Genomic DNA, 22,213 nt, shown 5'->3' with positions numbered 1-22,213 from the left:
ATAGAAAGTTCACAATAACAGCGTTTATTCAAAATAGAAATCTTTTGTAGCATTATAAATGTTTTACTGCCAATTTATATCAATTTAATTTGTCCTTATATATATATATATATATATATATATATATATATATATACATATATTATTATTTTATTTTTTATCAACTGATTAATTGAAAAGTTTCACAATAAAGCTCTGAAAAACAATAAAGGCTTAAAACAAAAAGATTGGTTTGTTCGGACAACAATTCACACATACTTCTCTCATGACATCTAATGACCTCACAAAGCGTCACACAAAACTGTCATGTCTTCAAATGACCTATGTAAAAAGATGGCAGATGGCATGAGGAAGCATCTCTCTTTATGTTTATTCATACCCTTGTCTGCTTTATACCTCGAGCTGTGAGACTCTTCAAAGCACTTTATGTGACTTATGAAACTGCACTTAGGCTATGACAACAAAAATACATGGGAATAAACTGGAAAATATAATGCAATATATTAAACAATACATTTCCATAGATGGGACACTGGTCCTTATAGTTTTAAATATACTGCAATAAATTCATGGACCGTGTAAATAGTGATATAAAAATATATAGCAATAAAAACAAAAACTGCTCTACTTTTATGTAATAGCTCTATTGAATTATTTCTCTTGTATGAGTTAACACATAGATTTACATAAAGCTGAAACATATTTATAAACTTTTATATTCGTTTTTATTTGCATAGTTACACATTTCATAGGCTTATGAAAATATGAATGATGTTTATAAGAAAAATGTACTGAAAGAAATATTAAAATATTAGAATATGTGGAAAACTGAATGTCTTTTAAGGTCATGGTAACACACGAATACACACACACACACACACACACACACACACACACACACACACACACACACAGAGAGAGACTGGTCAGCTATCCTTGTGGCGACTCTCCATAGGCGTAATGGTTATTCTACTGTACAGATTATATATCACAATTGGTGTGTGACTAAATACTTTTTTGCCCCACTGTATATATATATATATATATATATATATATATATAACACAATATAGCCTATTACAATATTGGCAGTCATTTGACATGGAAGTTATTGTGTTTGAGCAGGAATGATGCAGGCTGTTATGATTAGTGCAGACGTGACGCGAGGTGTTTTACGCATGATAGGCTTCCTACTTCCGCAACTTGTTGTGCTGCTGTCAAGGTGACAAATGCGGCAACATTCTCGTCATGCTGCACCTACCCTGTAATTGCAAAGGAAATCAAATATAGCGTATTTAATAGAATTTGTTTGTTTCACCTGTATTTACGTCATTCAAAAATCGCTTTGTTTATAGAAGCTTTATCATAGCGTCTTGGGACATAGGCAGATAAAAAAAAAAATTATAATCTGTTACTCTTCCAGTTGTAAGGAAATTAAAACTTAACCATAAGGAATTTCAAAATAAAATGGTTCGATGGCTCACTATAAAGGCTTAATTAATTAAGCAAAAAGAATGGTTTGTTCAGACATCAATTCACACATACTTCTCTCTCATGACATCTAATGACCTCACAAAGCGTCACAAAAAACTGTCATGTCTTCAAACGACTTCAATAAAAATAAAAATAGCTCACATGTTGTATAAATGATGCACATGCTTTTATAATAAATAAAATTGGTCAGAAACAATTTGTAATTTTGGAGGTTGACAGCCAAGTCCTCATTCACTAAAATATGAAAGAAAGTTAATAAACTATATAAAATAATCAAAATTATATAAAAATAGTGGCCAAAATATTCTTCAGAATTACATTCCTCACAGAAGAAATAGTCAAACAGGTTTCAGTTTTATTTTTGAGTAAATTATACCACCTTGTTTACTGCACAAGACAGCATTTATATCAACAAGACTGCAGAAATTCTACACTGTAAAAAATGACTGTGAATTTAACGGTAAAAGACTGTAAAATGCTACAGTAAAAACCTGTTAAATGGTTAATGGTAAATTCCCCTACTATATACAGTGAAAAACTGTATTGGACATTACATGTATTGGACATAAATTTTACGGTAGTATACAGTATAATTTACAGTGAATAACCGTAAATTGACATTCGCAGAATTTTTTTGTTGAAATAACTATGTTTCTTCTTAGTTTTTTCTTATCAGTTTTGTATACTAGGGTTGTGTGTCACACCTAATGTTGTTAAATTAATGTTTATTGCATTATTTCATTTTCATGTGTGTTACCATGATGGTGTTTAGTGTTTGTGGGAATGACACTGAGCACCTTCTATATATGTTATTATTTAAAAGCTGCTTGTGATGGGCTTTGGTTTGTCATGTGACTTTCTCATCACCACCTGCATTTGATTGTTATCAGTGTATTACAAAGGTACAAAACAGATTTCAGTACTTCAATAGGTTGGTATATTATATCAGTTAATGAAATTACGGTATTTAATTACTGTAAATTTAAGTTAAAACCGTAAAACCTAAAACGTTGCTACCGTATTTTTTACGGTAAAATTCTGGCAACCACAGCTGCTGTTCTTTTACCGTAAATTTTACGGAATTTATTTTACAGTGTATGTAAAATAGTGGGACTGTGGCCAACAACAAGTGACAGCAGTGAAAAACTAAAAGTCCAAAATTCCTGCTTCTCTTTCTTTGCACTGAGCTATGCAAAATATGGCAGATAGCACGAGGAAGCATCTCTCTTTATGTTTATTCACACCCTTGTCTGCCATTTGAAAGTTCCCTCGAGCTGTGAGACTCATCAAAGCACTTTTTGTGACAACCTACAAACTGACAGTCCACCTCCACCCATCTCATCAAACAGCTGACTGTAATTCACTCAGCCTTTGCACAGTTCTTCTATCTGATCTACAGTCTCTGTGAATGCACTGCACTTACGAAAACAAAAACACGTGGGAATAAACTGGACAATATAACGCAATATATTAAACAATACATTTCCGTATATGGGATAGTTTTAAATATACTGCAATAAATGCATGGACCATGTAAATATTGATATAAAAATGTAAAGCAATAAAAGCAACACATGTTTACATAAAGCTGAAACATATTCATAAACTTTTATCTCACTTTATTGTTTGCATAGTTACCCATTTCATTGGCTTATGAAAATATGTGTAGTGTATAAGAAAAATGCACTGAAAGAAATATTAAAATATTAAGATATGTGGACAATTGGATGTCTTTTAAGGTCATGGTAACACACACACACATGCACATATAAATATATATTCAAATATTATGTATACATCACAATATATATGATCACAATACATACATACACGTTCTCATATATATTGTACATATATGTTAACATATATTTATACATACACACAGTACCTATTACATGTAGCCTAGGCTATACATGTAGTAAAACTTTGTTAAATGTATTACTGAATATAAAACTACATACATGATGTTATATATAAGTAATTATATTGTCACATACTTTTTAAGACATGAAAATTGGCAATTTTTTAGCCTATTGCAATATTATCAGTCACGGCATGGGACACGGAAGTTTTTGTGCAACAGGTTTTGAACAGGAATGATGCAGGCTATAGTGAAGATGTGACGCATGATATTAGGCTTTTTTTTAGATGCATCGGTGCTGCGCAGACCGATCGGCGTATGACACAGGGATGTACATTTTGTCTAACAGATGGGGGGACAATAAACATAAAAAAGCTTGGTGATGTAGCGGTTGCCAGGTTTTTTGAAAAAAAAAAACCCTCCCCAATTGCTACTCAAAACTAGCCCAAAATTAGCCTAATGGCATTCCGAGGGGGGTTCCCCGGTAAAAATCGCGTTCCGGGGGTAAAATATTGCCTGTACAAAATATTGTAGAGTCAGCAACATATAAAATATGGATGCGCACTGCTACAGCCTTTATGTAGGGGCAGTCGTGGCATTTAAAAAAAAATGAATTGACATGGCCAAGTATGGTGACCCATACCCGGAGCAGTGGGCAGCCATGTTGCTCCAGCACCCAGGGAGCAGATGGGGCTTCGGTGCCTTGCTCAAGGGTCTCACCTCAGTCGTGGTATTGAGGGGGAAAGAAAGCACTGGTTATTCACTCCCCCCATCAACAATTCCTGCTGGACCAGAGCCTCAAACCCACAACCATTGGGTTACAAGTCCAAATCTCTAACCATGAGACCATTAGCATTGTGCATCCATATTTTACACTATTGTACTATTACATTTTGGTTTTGGTTTAGCTAATGGACTAATCAGACTATAAAGGTAAGAACACTATATATGTTATACAAACTCAATAAATGGTGTGAGCTTGGGGCTGAACTATTTATATGGCCGACCAATAGCAGACAGGAGAGAGCTGATGATACACAGAGCAACTTTTTTTGAGCAATGTTGCTTGGGCACTTTCCCATTGAGGATGGTTAACAAATTTTTATCTGAATACTTTATTTCAGTCGTGGGCACTGTGTCTCACCTGGTTGCCCGTTGATGGCAAGATTGCCCAAGGTGGTCCGGCAACATTGTTCAAAAAGTTGCCCCATGTATCATCAGTCTTATTCAAAACCAATCCGTTGTTGCAGTTCCGTTTGTTGATGCTGGGTAGCAATCACAAACCACTGATCTATAACGGAGTCATTTATAAGGATCAGTGTTACACAATTAAGCTTAAAATCAAGGAAGGCTACCGCAGTGTGCTTTTAAGCAAAGTTGAAACAATTCAGAGTCTCTAAACAGGTTAGTACAGATTATATAAAATACTGTAAACAACAATTAGCCTATCTGATGGCAAAAGAAGGAGCTAATATGTAGTTTTAATATGTAGTTTTTTTTAAGAACAGAGCTTCCTCATGAATGTATTAGACCCGTTAAGTAATTTAACACTTCAATACCAGCCTAATACTATGACAGCTAATAAGTGTCTATTGGTTTAATGTGAGAAATAGTTGACACAGCAATAAATGGGAAGGCTACCGCAGTGTGCTTTTAAGCAAAGTTGAAACAATTCAGAGTCTCTAAACAGGTTAGTACAGATTATATAAAATACTGTAAACAACAATTAGCCTATCTGATGGCAAAAGAAGGAGCTAATATGTAGTTTTAATATGTAGTTTTTTTTAAGAACAGAGCTTCCTCATGAATGTATTAGACCCGTTAAGTAATTTAACACTTCAATACCAGCCTAATACTATGACAGCTAATAAGTGTCTATTGGTTTAATGTGAGAAATAGTTTGAAGAACAGTTTGCTTTCAGAATGCATGTGAAGTCCAAATATTACACACATCCAGTGAACAATACAGCAGCTTTTCTTCCCTTGTACCTGTCACTGGTTAAATTTTCCTGTGGCTCAGTGGTAGAGCATTGCGTTAGCAGCGCAAAAGGTCGTGGGTTAGAGTCCCAGGGAACACACATACTGGTAAAAAATGTGTAGCCTAAATGCACTGTAAGTCGCTTTGGATAAATGCATAAATTATTATTATTATTATTATTATTAAATGTGCTGAGAATCATGGGTAATCAGTGAGATCAATGGTTTGAGAAAACAGTCAGGTTATACAAAGGATTTACAGCTGATATTAAATAAATTAACAATCTGTTTATTTATTTCAGTTTTTTAAAATATGGGGTGGAACTGCTTTTTGGCACTTTTCTCAACATAACCAATCAATTACCTGATAACTTATAATTAAATCAGATCATTCCAACAGGGATGGTAAAACTGTGAGAAATGGTATGTGCAGGACCCATTTTTATTTAATATGTCACAGCTCATTTTTTCAAGTCAGGTCCTATACATTGTTCCGGGGTTGTTCCCAACCCTCTACAATACCTCCTATGTAAAGTAAAACAATGCTAAATTTAAAAAAGAGCAATTAACCATAAAATCATATAATAGCACCATAAACTTACAACTTTTTTTTTATAAAAAAAAAAGAAGACAAAATGCTTCCCATAGTTTGATTTTTGAGGTTACAGCCCATGTGTCACATTCTTGTGTGGTGAGTTATTGTCTTTAATTGTCTAATATTTTTATTATAACATTGTTTAATATCATATTGATGTTAACACATGTCAGATTTTGCTTTAAATCAAATTTTTGTTTACGTTGCACACTAAACAATTATGGTACTGTGCTAGATCACCTCCTGATGGCTAATCTAAAATCTGTGTCAGAATCACTGCTATAAGGTGTTTTCTGCTGGGTTCAGAGTACAAGCAAAAGTCAGGGTGTGTTTTTGGTATGTTGCCCCCATTGTATCCCAGTTAAAACAATTCAAGAACCTCCCTAATACTCATTGAAGAGATATAGGCTATATTGGTATTAAAATAAAATGGGTGTGAATGAATATTTTTTGCATCGTTCACATACCAAATACAGTATGATACAACAGCTAATTCTACTCTAGACTAAACACAGCAATGAACATTAGGAGCTTTAGGCCCGAAGGTGAGATTCTAGTTTTTATTTCACATTTTCGTCTTTACTTAAGGGGCTAATTTAGAATGCGTTTGAGGGGGTTCTCAATTCTTTGATTTTGGAGTTAGTTATTTACCGAATACATATACCATAGCTGGTTATTAGCTATCCAGTCCAGTTAGCTACAGAGAAAGGAGAAATTAGGTAAAAGAACTCCCACGCAGTTAAATAATTTAGCAGGCAACATTTTGAACAAAAAGCACTGAAAATGAGGATCTGCTAAACATAAATATGCGAAGTGATGATGCATAATGTAGTGTAATGCAGGTAATTCTCTATAATGCTAACACATAGTGTTGAATAACTTTTCTTCCAGGCTTCAAATAAATATAGATTTTAAAAGCAGTACAGGTGAGCCAGTGTTGTTGTGGGGTGTTGTTCTGCTTTACTGAGTAACACCCAGGACGAACAATATGGGAGGGAGGCTTTTGAATATTTCTCTTTTGTGAGATATTGGGTTGGTTTTGATGTAATATGGGTGTGATACTGGTTTGTTAAATAAGTCTGTTATACATACAGTATGTTGTCATTTAGAATCATGGGGATGATGGTGAATAGATGTCTTAAAACGGTTGGATTTGTTGGAGTTGGTCACACTCCGTGTCGGTAAGACCTCATTCAATTATTTATTTGTAGAATATTAGGGTCACAATTGCCTCAAGACTCAAAGCTGATAAATGTGTAGAAGAATGCAGATCTGAAAACTTAAAAACTGTCACCTTGGCAGTACGGTAACGGTTGAAGTTGAAGAGTAACTAGTTTGGTTATATGACTATAAAAATAAGAGGAGCTGTTGTAAGTGCTCTAGATAGCTGTACTGTATGGATTTTAACACAGGCTGCAAAGCATGCATAAATTCTGTATGCATTAGTTGAGAAAACATAACACTGTAAAAAATGTCAGGTAACTTCAAATATGCTGCATGTGGTATAAATACAATTTAGTAAAGATACATTGTTGTTGTGTGTGTGTTTTTTAGTTATTCAATTATTGTATTGTTGTGTAAAATTGATGTTCTTGTTTGCTGAAGTTATACATGCCACAGTATTTGTATATTATTATTTGTTTGTCACTTCTATTTAGAGCCTGTATTATTTACAGCAAGTTTTATAATGTTCTATATTAGGGGCCACTGATTATCTTGTTTTGTGTAGTGTGTAGACAATGGCATCTGGATATACTCGTACCTCAACATTCCCTAGGTAAAAATTACACATCCTCAAGGCCTACAAATTGCCTACTTATGGTAAAGAAATGTTGATCAAAGGTTGAGTAAACTGAATCTATAATTGCATTTGAACATTGATTACTGAAGAGTATTTTCATGAAAGCAAAATATTTTGAACCATATACATTTTTTAATTTAATAACTTTTGATAATATTTTTATTTGATTAAAATAAAACGACATATTGCAATGTTATAACATACAAGACAAAAAAGAAGTATAGCCAGAATTTACCCATAAAACAGCCCAACAAACAAATGATACCATGTTTCATTTGGAAAACATGCAGTATTAGGAAATGAAGAAAAATATCCACTGCACCCTCCCAAAAGGAAAGCCTTAAAATACAACAAATGTATAAATGTTTCTTAAATATCTACTGCTAACTGAAAAACAATGCAATAGATTTATATACTAGCTTATATTTATATTACCCCATACCATTATTTGAGTGTGTACAGCAATGGCAAATCCTATATACCATGTAATAAGAAAAATGCATTTGCTGTTTGTTCAGTTTGTTACAGCATGTCTTGTTGAACTCTCATGTTTGCTTGATATATATGTTTAAGGGATCTATAGGAAAAGCCTTAATATTTTAGTAATAATAATGAAGCATATGTTGCTTGGAGCAGACTGGATTCAATCTTTAATCCACCTGAAGCTGTAGTTGCTGTGGTTGATGTCGTTGCTTTAGTTATTTTACTTGCTGTAGTTGCTGTGGTTGATATGGTTGCTTTAGTTATTTTACTTGCTGTAGTTGCTTTAGTTATTTTACTTGCTGTAGTTGCTGTGATTGATATGGTTGCTTTAGTTATTGTACTTACTGTAGTTGCTGTGGCTGCTGCAGGAGCGACAGTTGTAGCTAAAGCTGTAATAAAAGCTCAAGCAAATTATTTGGATATCCCTGTGTAGACCTTATGTAGCCCCGCCCCTTTTCAGCACTGTGCTCATTGTCTTCTGGTCTGTATTTCCACAGCATGAAGGTAAGATCTTATGGATTTATGAAAGAACTGCTTATTTTAAAATTGTCCCGGTCTACTGACATTTGTTGACGTTCACTTCAAACATCAGAATGCTTGTGATAACTTTCGTTAACACTACAATAAGTAAATCCACTTCATCAGCTAATTATACTTTGACAGCAATGCCATAGAAATATGCAGAGCTGCTGCAAAAATGGAAGTTCAAAGACTACATTCTACGGGTCCATTCACACAGAACACGTCTTGCGTCTAAAAATGTGAGACGCAGTGCGCAGGAATGGAAGTGCAGCACGGAATGTGATGGTCTCAAGATGCCTATTTGAGACATGATGAAGTGCCAGAAATAACAGTGCCTCCTCCGCCATGTTGCCATCAAATAAAAAAGTTACCATTCCATGTGAACAGCCCCTGAAGATGACTGCATACTTGTTTCTCTGATTCATAATGTGTATAGACAATTATATTAATAGAAAAGTTACATGTAAAGAAGATTATAAATCTACTGAGTATTAGAGCTTACCTGAACCATTGACTAAAATTGATTGAGGAATCATGTTCAATGGATTGACTTCTCCTGTTTCCACTGCCCTCAAGAGGAAGGTTGAAATCTCTTGAACGGATGGGATAGTTTGGTTGAAGCTGAAGACTAGTTGTGTTGATGTGATGTTTGACCCTTGTCTGAAGTAAATGTTGAAATTAATATGTTACCTTTAAAAATCCAGTTTATTGAATGCTCTCTCTCTCTCTCTCTCTCTCTCTCTCTCTCTTTCTCTCTATCTCTCTCGCTCTCTCTCTCTCTCACACACACGTTGGGTTTTTGTGTTTTCATTTTCATACTGTACAAACTAAATTCTAACCCTAAATCTAATCCTTACAGAAAATGTTGTATGATTTATAAACTGTTTTTCTCATTGGGGGTTGAAATTTTGTCTATGCAACATCAGGTTTTACTATCCTTGTGGAGACATTTGGACCCACAGCATAAGGAATACCTGGACTACACTCGCGCATACACACACACATATATAAATAAACAGAAATGCAATGTACTGTATTTACCTGAATCCTAGGGTAACCCCTCTCTCCCGGGTCCTCACTGCCACACCTCGTTCTCACACCGAGTGGGTCTCGAACCCAGATCTCCGGCATGGGAGGCAGACGCACTAACAAGGAGGCTAAAGACTGCAGCATCTAGCACATCTCTTGAGAACAGGGGAGTGAGGTTTACCTGCACAGCACCTACTCGCTAGCCTCCGTTACACTCACCCCTCTAAACCTCACTCCCATCCGGGTCACGGCACCAATGGAACCCCTCTCCCCCAGGTCCTCACCGCCGCACCTCTTTCTCGTTCCAAGTGGGTCTCGAACCCAGGTCTCCGGCATGGGAGGCGGACGCACTAACAAGGACAACTAGGACAATCACTTTGAGGAAATAAACATACTCGGATCTATAGACTGCTTCAAGCTGGATCAGATATCAAACAATTGCAGACATCAGTTAAAATATCTGAGTGTTTGTTACATAATTTTTGTATTATGTAACAGACATACCAGACACTGCTGCTGAAGCAACCCTATAGAGATGAGATGAAAAACATTCTTCATCTTGTTCAGATACTTCTTATTCTGCCAATCAAATGTACCAACTGCAAAAGAGCCTTCTGTGCCCCAAAGAGGATAACATTAGATGTCCACAGCAGTCCCATATACTCACGCCTTTCAGACTCGTTGTTGTAGATCTATCTGCTGCACTAGAATTGCAACTGATGGATGTTTCAGCAGAGTTGTGATTGTGGAAGTCTCTGTTGTTATAGGTGTTTCTGCTGCACTAGTGGTGGATGTTTCAGTCACAGTTGTTGTGATTGTGGAGGGCTCTGTTGTTGCTGTAGCAGCAGCAGGAGTTGTTGTGGTTGATAGGTATTCTGTTGTTGGTTCATAAGAAAATGCTTATCAGTTTAGAAGGCACGTACAAAAGCAATAACAAAAGAAATCAATTGTGCGTACATTTTGTATGTAGGTTTTTACAGAATATTTATGAAAAACCAAAGTTTATGTAAAAAACCATATCTAATCTGACCATTTTCCAGTCGGTACAGTGTCTCACACATGAACAATACAAGGTTTTTTCAAACATTTTGCTTTTAATATGTTGTCAGACATACCTGTATCATTAACTGAGAAAGAAGTTATGTTCAGGGAATTGAGAATTTCATTGTCACTCAGTAATAGTTCTGCAATTTCGAGATCTGATGTGACATTCTGTGTAGAGTCGAAAACGAGGTCCGTTGTGGTAATGACCGAACCAGCTCTGGAATTAAATTTTCAGAAACAATCTCATACTTTATTCATGCGTGACTCCCCATCAACATATTGAATTTTATACTGTACAAACTTTAAATTCTCCTATCCCTAATGACCTTTAAACCTAACCCTTAAAGAAAGCATTCTGCATTTTTTTTAAATATAGATAATTTAATATGATTTATACTATCTACAATATTTAAAAAATTCAGATTTTACTATTCTTGTAGGTATATTCTTTGGTCCTCACATTGGGGTGAGGTGGACCACACACACACACACACACACACACACACAATATGCAACATTACAATATTCTATATTTACCTGAAACTTAAGCCAATAACTCCTATGAAGGAAGGATAGTTCAATTTGTAGATTGTCTCAATCTGTAACAAATAACAGGCAGTTCCAATAAGTACTTTTAATTTGGTATGATTCGTTTTTTTAACGGAACGTAATGTGAAATGTAAATGTAAATGTCTTAATAGTGAATCAGTTAAGTGGGTTTTAACTCACCTTATCCTTAACATGCTTAGCCCTATCCTGGAAAGCCTGAGATTTTGAATCACTGTATTCAGGTATAAATTCTCTAAAGGTATAAATTCTGGTACTCTATGTCCAGTGGTTGTGAAAGAAGATGATGATGTTGATGTTGAGTCTGTTATTGTGGATTGAATTGTTGCATTTTCTGTGGTTGCTGAAACAGTTATATTTTACACATGAAAATTTTACATACGTATGTGTGAATCAAAGAATTGCTTTGTTTTTATAGACATATTTGTATGTATTTAATAAATTGATTCATTAGTTGATTGGTTTTATAAGGTATTACGTTGATTCACCTACTGAACAAAATATATAAAATAATAAGAAAATTTGTGTTCATCTTGGAAAGAATCCAGTGATGATAAGAGTCTGCAAAGCAATATATTATTGAAGAGTTAATGTGTGTTTGTATATATTATAAATAATATTTATGTAAACTTTATTATAAGTAATCTGTTAACACCGTTAATCCGTTAACTTTTTCTAGAACAATAATAACATCCCTCACCTTATCCTTAACATGCTTAGCCCTATCCTGGAAAGCCTGAGATTTTGAATCACTGTATTCAGGTATAAATTCTCTAAAGGTATAAATTCTGGTACTCTATGTCCAGTGGTTGTGAAAGAAGATGATGATGTTGATGTTGAGTCTGTTATTGTGGATTGAATTGTTGCATTTTCTGTGGTTGCTGAAACAGTTATATTTTACACATGAAAATTTTACATACGTATGTGTGAATCAAAGAATTGCTTTGTTTTTATAGACATATTTGTATGTATTTAATAAATTGATTCATTAGTTGATTGGTTTTATAAGGTATTACGTTGATTCACCTACTGAACAAAATATATAAAATAATAAGAAAATTTGTGTTCATCTTGGAAAGAATCCAGTGGTGATAAGAGTCTGCAAAGCAATATATTATTGAAGAGTTAATGTGTGTTTGTATATATTATAAATAATATTTATGTAAACTTTATTATAAGTAATCTGTTAACACCGTTAATCCGTTAACTTTTTCTAACTTTTTTCCACTTCTAGAAAAGTTGGGGCATTTTGTGAAACGCAATAAAAGAATCTCTGATTTGAGAATTCTCAGAGAACTCCCAGAGAACTCGACAGCCTTTCTGCGTAGGATTGATGTATGGCTTTCTCTTTGCGTAACAGAGATTGCAGTGACGCAATGACTGTGTTAAGTGACAATAGATTTCCAAAGTATTCCTGAGCCCATGTGACTATATTTATCACACTAGCATTAATGGTTTCTCATTACCAATCCTTGAGCAGGTATTTTATACTGAACACACTGCTTAGTAATCTGCTGTTGCTGAAGTGTTTCCCATTTCTCACTTCTTCTCAGTCCCCTGTGGCATTTCTACCTCTTAAATAGCATGCAGTAACGTCCTGGTTTTTTTTTCTTTCCTTCTATGAAATCGGAGAAGCTAAATGGAATGTCCTATGGGAGATACTGTGAAGATTTGTTTCTCACATTTTTTTTGTATTAGAGCTGCCTAAAGTGTCTAATCTAAATATAATTTTAAACTTTTTAATTTATACTTGACTTAGTCATTCATCGTTTTCATTCATTTCATAATTTCATTAAAACATTATTGACGTTATTTAAAATCTGGCCACGTTTTGAGGGATAGGGCAAGTTCTTGTAATTCTTGCGTACACCGTTTGGTTTATGAAAAAATCTATATTTTCTTGATATTATTTTATGGATATTAGAAAACAATGATTACGGGGAATTTTACCTTCTGGAAATAGGTCTGGAAAAATTACTTCAGGTAAAGATAATACCATGTGAATAGACTAGCTGTAAATATGTACGTAAATATTCCATCATTTCCTGTTTAAAAGTAGTTTTCAATGGTTTTTCAAACCTGAAATGTATTCAGCAGACAACGAAGCATAACATTCAGATCAAAAAGAAGGTTGAAGGCACGAAACTTCTGTTAGCTTTAGGTAAGTTCACTTTACTTAAATGGCCTCCACAGTCAACAGATTTCAAACCAATATTTTTAGATTAGACTTGCATATTGGGTCCAAGTCAGAACAGCCCACCCTCCAAGTCTCTTTGATGTTATGGTTTGCTTTCATATCAGTTTTTTATATATACACCTTTCATAAAAAGTGCCTTTAGTTTAACTTACTTTATGCAACACTGGTTATCTGGGACACTATTATGATGAACAAGGAGAAAAATTCAGAATTTGAAAACACAAAATTCTTGTAACAGTTCAGGGAGCAGCAAAATAGTTCACCCAAAAATGAAAAATCATTTACTCGCCCTCATGTCATTTCCAACTTCTTTTTTTCTGTGGAACACAAAGCATGAGTCAGAGTCAGTTGACTTTAATTGGTTTAATTATCGTATTTGGAATGACATGAGGGTGAGTAAACGTGTCACATGTAGGTTGCAGGAGGGTGAAGTAAAAGCTGGATTTAGGCGGAGCAGTCTTTATTAAATGAACTCAAATGAAAACAAAACACTCTCAACGTTAATTATTACAAGCACAAACAGAGCAACCAACATAGTAATAACAATAATGGACAAACTAAAGTACAAAGTGAGGGCTAGGTATACACAGTCGAGAACAGACTACACAACTGTCAGGCCGATTATGAATGTAATTTGGTCTTGACGACGGATCGTGCCTTGTCGGATGGGGTTTGTTACAGTTGGACTCACTGTTTGCAGTCGGCAGAAAAAGTCGCATAGTGTGTGCGTGGTGTCTTTATATTAAAATCCTATAATTATAATTATAATCTTTAGCCCTATCCTGGAAAGCCTGAGATTTTGAATCACTGTATTCAGGTATAAATTCTCTAAAGGTATAAATTCTGGTACTCTATGTCCAGTGGTTGTGAAAGAAGATGATGATGTTGATGTTGAGTCTGTTATTGTGGATTGAATTGTTGCATTTTCTGTGGTTGCTGAAACAGTTATATTTTACACATGAAAATTTTACATACGTATGTGTGAATCAAAGAATTGCTTTGTTTTTATAGACATATTTGTATGTATTTAATAAATTGATTCATTAGTTGATTGGTTTTATAAGGTATTACGTTGATTCACCTACTGAACAAAATATATAAAATAATAAGAAAATTTGTGTTCATCTTGGAAAGAATCCAGTGATGATAAGAGTCTGCAAAGCAATATATTATTGAAGAGTTAATGTGTGTTTGTATATATTATAAATAATATTTATGTAAACTTTATTATAAGTAATCTGTTAACACCGTTAATCCGTTAACTTTTTCTAACTTTTTTCCACTTCTAGAAAAGTTGGGGCATTTTGTGAAACGCAATAAAAGAATCTCTGATTTGAGAATTCTCAGAGAACTCCCAGAGAACTCGACAGCCTTTCTGCGTAGGATTGATGTATGGCTTTCTCTTTGCGTAACAGAGATTGCAGTGACGCAATGACTGTGTTAAGTGACAATGGATTTCCAAAGTACTCCTGAGCCCATGTGACTATATTTATCACACTAGCATTAATGGTTTCTCATTACCAATCCTTGAGCAGGTATTTTATACTGAACACACTGCTTAGTAATCTGCTGTTGCTGAAGTGTTTCCCATTTCTCACTTCTTCTCAGTCCCCTGTGGCATTTCTACCTCTTAAATAGCATGCAGTAACGTCCTGGTTTTTTTTTCTTTCCTTCTATGAAATCGGAGAAGCTAAATGGAATGTCCTATGGGAGATACTGTGAAGATTTGTTTCTCACATTTTTTTTGTATTAGAGCTGCCTAAAGTGTCTAATCTAAATATAATTTTAAACTTTTTAATTTATACTTGACTTAGTCATTCATCGTTTTCATTCATTTCATAATTTCATTAAAACATTATTGACGTTATTTAAAATCTGGCCACGTTTTGAGGGATAGGGCAAGTTCTTGTAATTCTTGCGTACACCGTTTGGTTTATGAAAAAATCTATATTTTCTTGATATTATTTTATGGATATTAGAAAACAATGATTACGGGGAATTTTACCTTCTGGAAATAGGTCTGGAAAAATTACTTCAGGTAAAGATAATACCATGTGAATAGACTAGCTGTAAATATGTACGTAAATATTCCATCATTTCCTGTTTAAAAGTAGTTTTCAATGGTTTTTCAAACCTGAAATGTATTCAGCAGACAACGAAGCATAACATTCAGATCAAAAAGAAGGTTGAAGGCACGAAACTTCTGTTAGCTTTAGGTAAGTTCACTTTACTTAAATGGCCTCCACAGTCAACAGATTTCAAACCAATATTTTTAGATTAGACTTGCATATTGGGTCCAAGTCAGAACAGCCCACCCTCCAAGTCTCTTTGATGTTATGGTTTGCTTTCATATCAGTTTTTTATATATACACCTTTCATAAAAAGTGCCTTTAGTTTAACTTACTTTATGCAACACTGGTTATCTGGGACACTATTATGATGAACAAGGAGAAAAATTCAGAATTTGAAAACACAAAATTCTTGTAACAGTTCAGGGAGCAGCAAAATAGTTCACCCAAAAATGAAAAATCATTTACTCGCCCTCATGTCATTTCCAACTTCTTTTTTTCTGTGGAACACAAAGCATGATATTTTTAGAGTCAGTTGACTTTAATTGGTTTAATTATCGTATTTGGAATGACATGAGGGTGAGTAAACGTGTCACATGTAGGTTGCAGGAGGGTGAAGTAAAAGCTGGATTTAGGCGGAGCAGTCTTTATTAAATGAACTCAAATGAAAACAAAACACTCTCAACGTTAATTATTACAAGCACAAACAGAGCAACCAACATAGTAATAACAATAATGGACAAACTAAAGTACAAAGTGAGGGCTAGGTATACACAGTCGAGAACAGACTACACAACTGTCAGGCCGATTATGAATGTAATTTGGTCTTGACGACGGATCGTGCCTTGTCGGATGGGGTTTGTTACAGTTGGACTCACTGTTTGCAGTCGGCAGAAAAAGTCGCATAGTGTGTGCGTGGTGTCTTTATATTAAAATCCTATAATTATAATTATAATCTTATTCAAGAAACAACTGTTGCCAGTCATTTTCACAAAGATTTTCTTAAACATGTTAAATATTTGTGAGTGACGCCAGCTATGCAGTGGAGATGACCTCAGTCAAACATCATTGAGCATTCATTTTGGAATTTTGTCTTTTTGTTTTCTTGATTACGCATCTTGTTGTGATTTATTTCTTGTATTTCTTTTATTTAAGTTAACATTGCAAGTTAAATGGTTTTAGACTATTCCTTTTTTTCTGCTGTCGAAGAATGTAAAAAAAGCCTACATTTTATCAGTGATTTCTCTCATTTTAAAGATATTATCAATAATTATTTTATTGTCATCTTGCAGTTTAATAAAAGTAAAAAAAGAATAATAATAATAAAAAAGAATTAGCCTGTAGGCCTATCTATAGATTACAGGCTAATTCTATTTTTTCTTAACTTTTAACTTATTCTTCAAATTTGTTATGAAGAATATTTAAATCAACTTCATAACAAATAGACTATTCTTCATAACAAATTTCCTTCATAAGGAATATATGAACATAATGAATAGATATTCTTCAAAACACATTTTTCATAAAAAACCCCACAAATATTTAACACAAATAAAATTATTTTATATATACAGTTTGATTATATATAACAGTTTTGTGTCAAATGGACGAGGAAATTACAGTGCCTTGAATTTCTCTGCAGCTCTTCTGTCTGCTATCGGAGTGCAGTGTTGACAGTGCCATTAAATTGCATTAAGAGCATTAAGGTCTGCTGTAGACTAATATAGCTAATAAAAAATGTAAACGCACAAATGCCATTTTTAAATGATTTTGTTTCTGAATAAATGGAGCAGTAATGTTTTGTTTTGTTCTAACCGGAAACTGTAATGAAAAAATTAGCCTACCATTTTTATCCTTAATTCAATAATACAATAATTCCGAAAAGAAAAAGAAACATTGGACTTGATGCAAAAAAAAGAAAAAGAAAAAATATTCAAGACACATTGCTGTGACATTTATTAGCAACACCAACATAGCAGGAAATAATGTGTTTTTTTAACCTTAAACCGCATAAACACATTTCATTACACCAAATACACAAAATAATGTTCTTATTCATTAATCAGCACTATCAGCTAATCAGCTCTAGGCATGACGAAGCAGATATCGTCCTCTTTTGGAAGGCAAAACAAAGTAGTTTCGCTTTCACAATGAAACACACGGCAACAACAATACTACAGCGAGAATAAAAGTTAAGCCTTCTTTCTTTGCGTGAACATTTGGGCGGCGTTATGCAAACCTTCCCACATCATGACGTAGACATGTGGGGGCGTTTTAGGTAGACGTTCATAAGAACAGTTTTAATATATTATAATATTTACTTATTTGTGGTTATAGCTTTTAAGAGTATGATGATTTATAACACAATGAACACGTTGCATCCACTTTTACAATGGATTATATTTCTCATAGTTATAATGTATTATAAGTCTCATATCTTGCCATTTTTCTTATGCTACTTTACTTAAAGCGGTCAAAGACCACTTATAAGTAGTAATAATAATAATAATAAAATAAAAAATAAAAAATATTTCTCAAACAGCCATAAGATCAGATATCAGATCAGATGAATGTGTAATATGACACATTTGCTTTGAACTATTTTTATTGTAATATCAGTTTGATTATGTTGATGGTACCCTTTAAACAGCTGTTGATAAGTCATTAGAGGATTAGTATATCTGCTACTGTAAATATTTGCTAACACTTTATTTTGATGGTCAACCAACAGATAAACTGACTATAAGTGTCTTTGCAAGTACGTCAACTTATTCTACCATACTAGATTCTACCATTCTTGAGCATACTAATACTCTAATGAGAGTTAATTGGCATGTAGTTGCAAAGTTGCTTATAGTTGATTGATTAAGGGGACCATCAAAATAAAATTTAACCATATAAAACATTGCATTTTTTCAGTTGGAGTATAAAGCTCACATCAATTAATTAACATTACAGTAAACACTCAAATAACACTTAACATCTAACAACTCACAAGCTGTAGTAAGATACTGTGCAGATCTTAAATAAACAATGTCAAGATATGATACAGTCCATTATTCTGTAAATGAAGTACAAACCCGATTCCAAAAAAGTTGGGACACTTTCAGCTTTTTAGTGATTATAAAGGGAGCGCTCTTTGCTCGCATTCTGCCATGCCAAGCCATGCACACAGCAGCTTATGCTTGCTTTTCTATTAAAAATAACAGTGGTTTTGCGGGCCGGGGTCGGGACAGAATCCTGCTGGAGCGGGACTGAAAAATCCATCCTGAGCAGGTCTCTAGTAGTATCTGTTTGTCTATGTCCCACTCTTACACCCATACAACTTGTTAGGCAGTTCCTTCTGTTACTTGATTAGCTGCCAAAAATCATCAAAGGTGACCATGATAGTGACTTGTGTCATCCCAGACATGGTAATGCAAGCCTACTTTTAGTAAAGAAACGTTGACCAAAGGTTGAGTTGACTGAGTCTAGTTGCATTTGAGCAGTGAACACTGTACCATAAAAAGCCAGGTTTAGCATATATAGTATTTATTGTAGTGTCTTTTCATGAAAGCAAAATATTTTGGACTACATAACTTAATAAATATGACATATTACAATGTTAGAACTTATTAGACAAACAAAAGAAGTAATATAACCAGTATTTAACCTCAAAACAGTTAAACAACATTTACAATGTTTACAATTAAAGGAAATGCATGCGGAAATATATCTACTTCTCCCTCCCAGAAAACAGACTGCTGTTAAACAGATATCTACTGTTAAGTTTTTCAGGAACAATGCATTATCAAACTTATCTTTATATTGCTCTATACTAGTATGTGACAGTGTGCTACAATGGGAAATACTATATACCATTTAATTATAGTAATAAATACATTTTGTGTTTAATTCATTTGTTACAGTGTGTCTTGTTGAACTCTCATGTTTGGTTGATATATGTTTAAGGGATCTATAGGAAAAAGTTTAATATTTTAGACATAATAATGAGACATGTTGCTTGGAACAGACTGGATTCAATCTTTAATCCACCTGAAGCTGTAGTTGCTGTGGTTGCTGTAGTTGCTGTGGGATCGACTGTTGCAGCTGAAGCAGTAAAAAAAAACATAAGCAAATTAGCTGGACATCCCTATAGACCCATAGACAAGTTACAGGTATAGAAGACTATAAATCTAGTGTGTGTAGTACAGCTTACCTGAACCATTGACTGAAATTGATTCAGGGATTATCTTCAATAAATTGACATCTCCTGTTCCCACTGCTGTCAAGAGGGTTTTTGAAATCTCTTGAACGGATGGTAGAGTTTGGTTGAAGCTGAAAGCTAGTTGTGTTGATGTGATGATTGACCCTGGTCTAAAATATATAAATGTTGAAATTAATAAATGTTACCTTTAAAAATTCAGTTTATTACAAGTTTCTTTTTTCTCTTTCACACACAGACACACACACACACACACACATACACACACACACACACACACACACACACACACACACACACACAAACATGTTTCCATGTTTTGGGGATATTCCATAGGCGTAATGGTTTTTATACTGTACAAACTGTATTTTCTATCGCCCTAAACCTACCCCTTACCGAAAACTACTGGCAATTTTTGAATTTCATAAAACACCATTTTGTATGTTTTGTATGTATTTGTGTCCTCATAAACCATATATACCAGTACACACACACACACACACAGAGAGAGAGAGATATAGAGAAAGACAGCATTCATAAAATATTCAATATTGCAATATGTTGTATTTACCTGAACCCTAGGACAATCACTCTGAGGAAGTTAGTATACTCGATTTTGTAGACAGGCTCAAGCTGGAATAAATAACAAATACTTTCAGACATCAGACACATCATTGGAATCTAGTTTAATTGTTTGTCACATTTATGTTGTCTCTACTGTTAATTAAATACTTAAAAGTCAAGAAAATTATCAAGAGTGTGTTCTACTAAATACAATAAATGGATTTTAACTCACCTCATCCCTGACAAGTTTAGACCTATTCTTAAACTCCTCACTCTTGATATCGCTGAGTGCATCTGTAAATGTCTCAAAAGAGCGAAACTCCAGTTCTGTTAGCACTTCAGGTACTATTTTTGCAGTAGTTGCTGTGGAAGTTGTAGATGTTGTAGAGGCTGTAGAAGCGTTAGACACTGCAGACTCTGTAGAGACTGAAGATGCTGTAGACGCTGTAGATGCTGTAGAGGCTGTAGATGCTGTAAAAGCTGTGGATACAGTAGAAGCTATAGCAGCTGTAGACACTGTAGGTTCTGTAGAAGCATTAGATGCTGTAGAAGCTGTAGACTCTTTAGAAACTGTAGATTGTGCCACTGTTGTGGTTATTGCTGCACTACTGGTGGATATACCAGTAATAGATTTTGGGACTGTGGATGAACCGGTTGGCGTTGAAGTTGCTGATGTTGTGGATGTTTCAGCTGTGCTAACAGTTGTGGTATGAAAAGCAGTTGAAGAGGGAGTAGTCGAAGAGGACGGTGTGGTTTGAGATGCTGTTGCAGTGACTGGTGCACTAGTGGTGGATGACCCAGTAAGAGTTGCTGTGACAGAGGAAGAACCTGTTGGTGTTGAAATTGCAGATGGTTCAGATGTTGCTGCTGTTGTTGTAGCTGTTGTGGAGGATTCAGTTGTTGCAACAGTAGTTTGTGGTGCTGTTGTGCTAACTTCTGCAGTAGTGGTGGATGATTCAGCAAGAGTTGTAGTGGTTGTTGAGGGAACTGCTGTTGTTGTAGCTGTTGTGGAGGATTCAGTTGTTGCAACAGTAGTTTGTGGTGCTGTTGTGGTAACTCTTGCAGTAGTAGTGGATGATTCAGCAAGAGTTGTAGTGGTTGATGAGGGCACTGCTGTTGTAGCCGTTGTGGAGGATTCAGTTGTTGCAACAGTAGTTTGTGGTGCTGTTGTGGTAACTCTTGCAGTAGTAGTGGATGATTCAGCAAGAGTTGTAGTGGTTGATGAAGGCACTGCTGTTGTAGCTGTTGTGGAGGATTCAGCTGTTGTAACACTAGTTTGTGGTGCTGTTGTGGTAACTCTTGCAGTAGTAGTGGATGATTCAGCAAGAGTTGTAGTGGTTGATGAGGGCACTGCTGTTGTAGCTGTTGTGGAGGATTCAATTGTTGTAACACTAGTTTGTGGTGCTGTTGTGGTAACTCTTGCAGTAGTAGTGGATGATTCAGCAAGAGTTGTAGTGGTTGTTGAGGGCACTGCTGTTGTGGAGGATTCAGCTGTTGTAACCCTAGTTTGTGGTGCTGTTGTGGTAACTCTTGCAGTAGTAGTGGATGATTCAGCAAGAGTTGTAGTGGTTGTTGAGGGAACTGCTGTTGTGGTAGATTCAGCTGTTGTAACAGTAGTTTGTGGTGCTGTTCTGGTTATTCCTGCAGTAGTGGTGGATGACCCAGTAAGAGTTGCTGTGACAGAGGAAGAACCTGTTGGTGTTGAAATTGCAGATGGTTCAGATGTTGCTGCTGTTGTTGTAGCTGTTGTAACACTAGTTTGTGATGCTGTTGTGGTAACTCCTGCAGTAGTGGTGGATGATTCAG

The 22,213-nt window shown here is 34.8% G+C and overlaps 1 protein-coding gene across 1 annotated transcript in view; it reads right to left on the bottom strand.

Moving 5' to 3' along the window:
• Positions 1-8,319: 8,319 nt before the first annotated feature.
• The window catches only part of LOC107571906 (mucin-5AC-like), an 18,692-nt gene continuing 4,798 nt past the window's right edge, over positions 8,320-22,213 (bottom strand). Inside the window, exons 6-10 of the mRNA XM_016258289.1 lie at positions 20,640-22,213; positions 20,415-20,476; positions 19,838-19,995; positions 19,681-19,728; positions 8,320-8,456 (exon numbers count right to left, since the gene is read on the bottom strand). The exon at positions 20,640-22,213 is cut by the window's right edge and continues 1 nt beyond it. Of these exons, the coding sequence (XP_016113775.1) occupies positions 8,320-8,456; positions 19,681-19,728; positions 19,838-19,995; positions 20,415-20,476; positions 20,640-22,213 (1,979 nt within the window). The remainder of the gene's footprint in view (positions 8,457-19,680; positions 19,729-19,837; positions 19,996-20,414; positions 20,477-20,639) is intronic.

Source organism: Sinocyclocheilus grahami, unplaced genomic scaffold (genome assembly GCF_001515645.1).
Source record: "Sinocyclocheilus grahami isolate Dianchi unplaced genomic scaffold, SAMN03320097.WGS_v1.1 scaffold1668.1, whole genome shotgun sequence".
In the NCBI taxonomy this organism is placed as follows: Eukaryota; Metazoa; Chordata; class Actinopteri; order Cypriniformes; family Cyprinidae; genus Sinocyclocheilus; species Sinocyclocheilus grahami.
The sequence above is the reverse complement of the archived record's forward strand: the minus strand, read 5'-3'. Positions and strand labels throughout refer to the sequence as shown.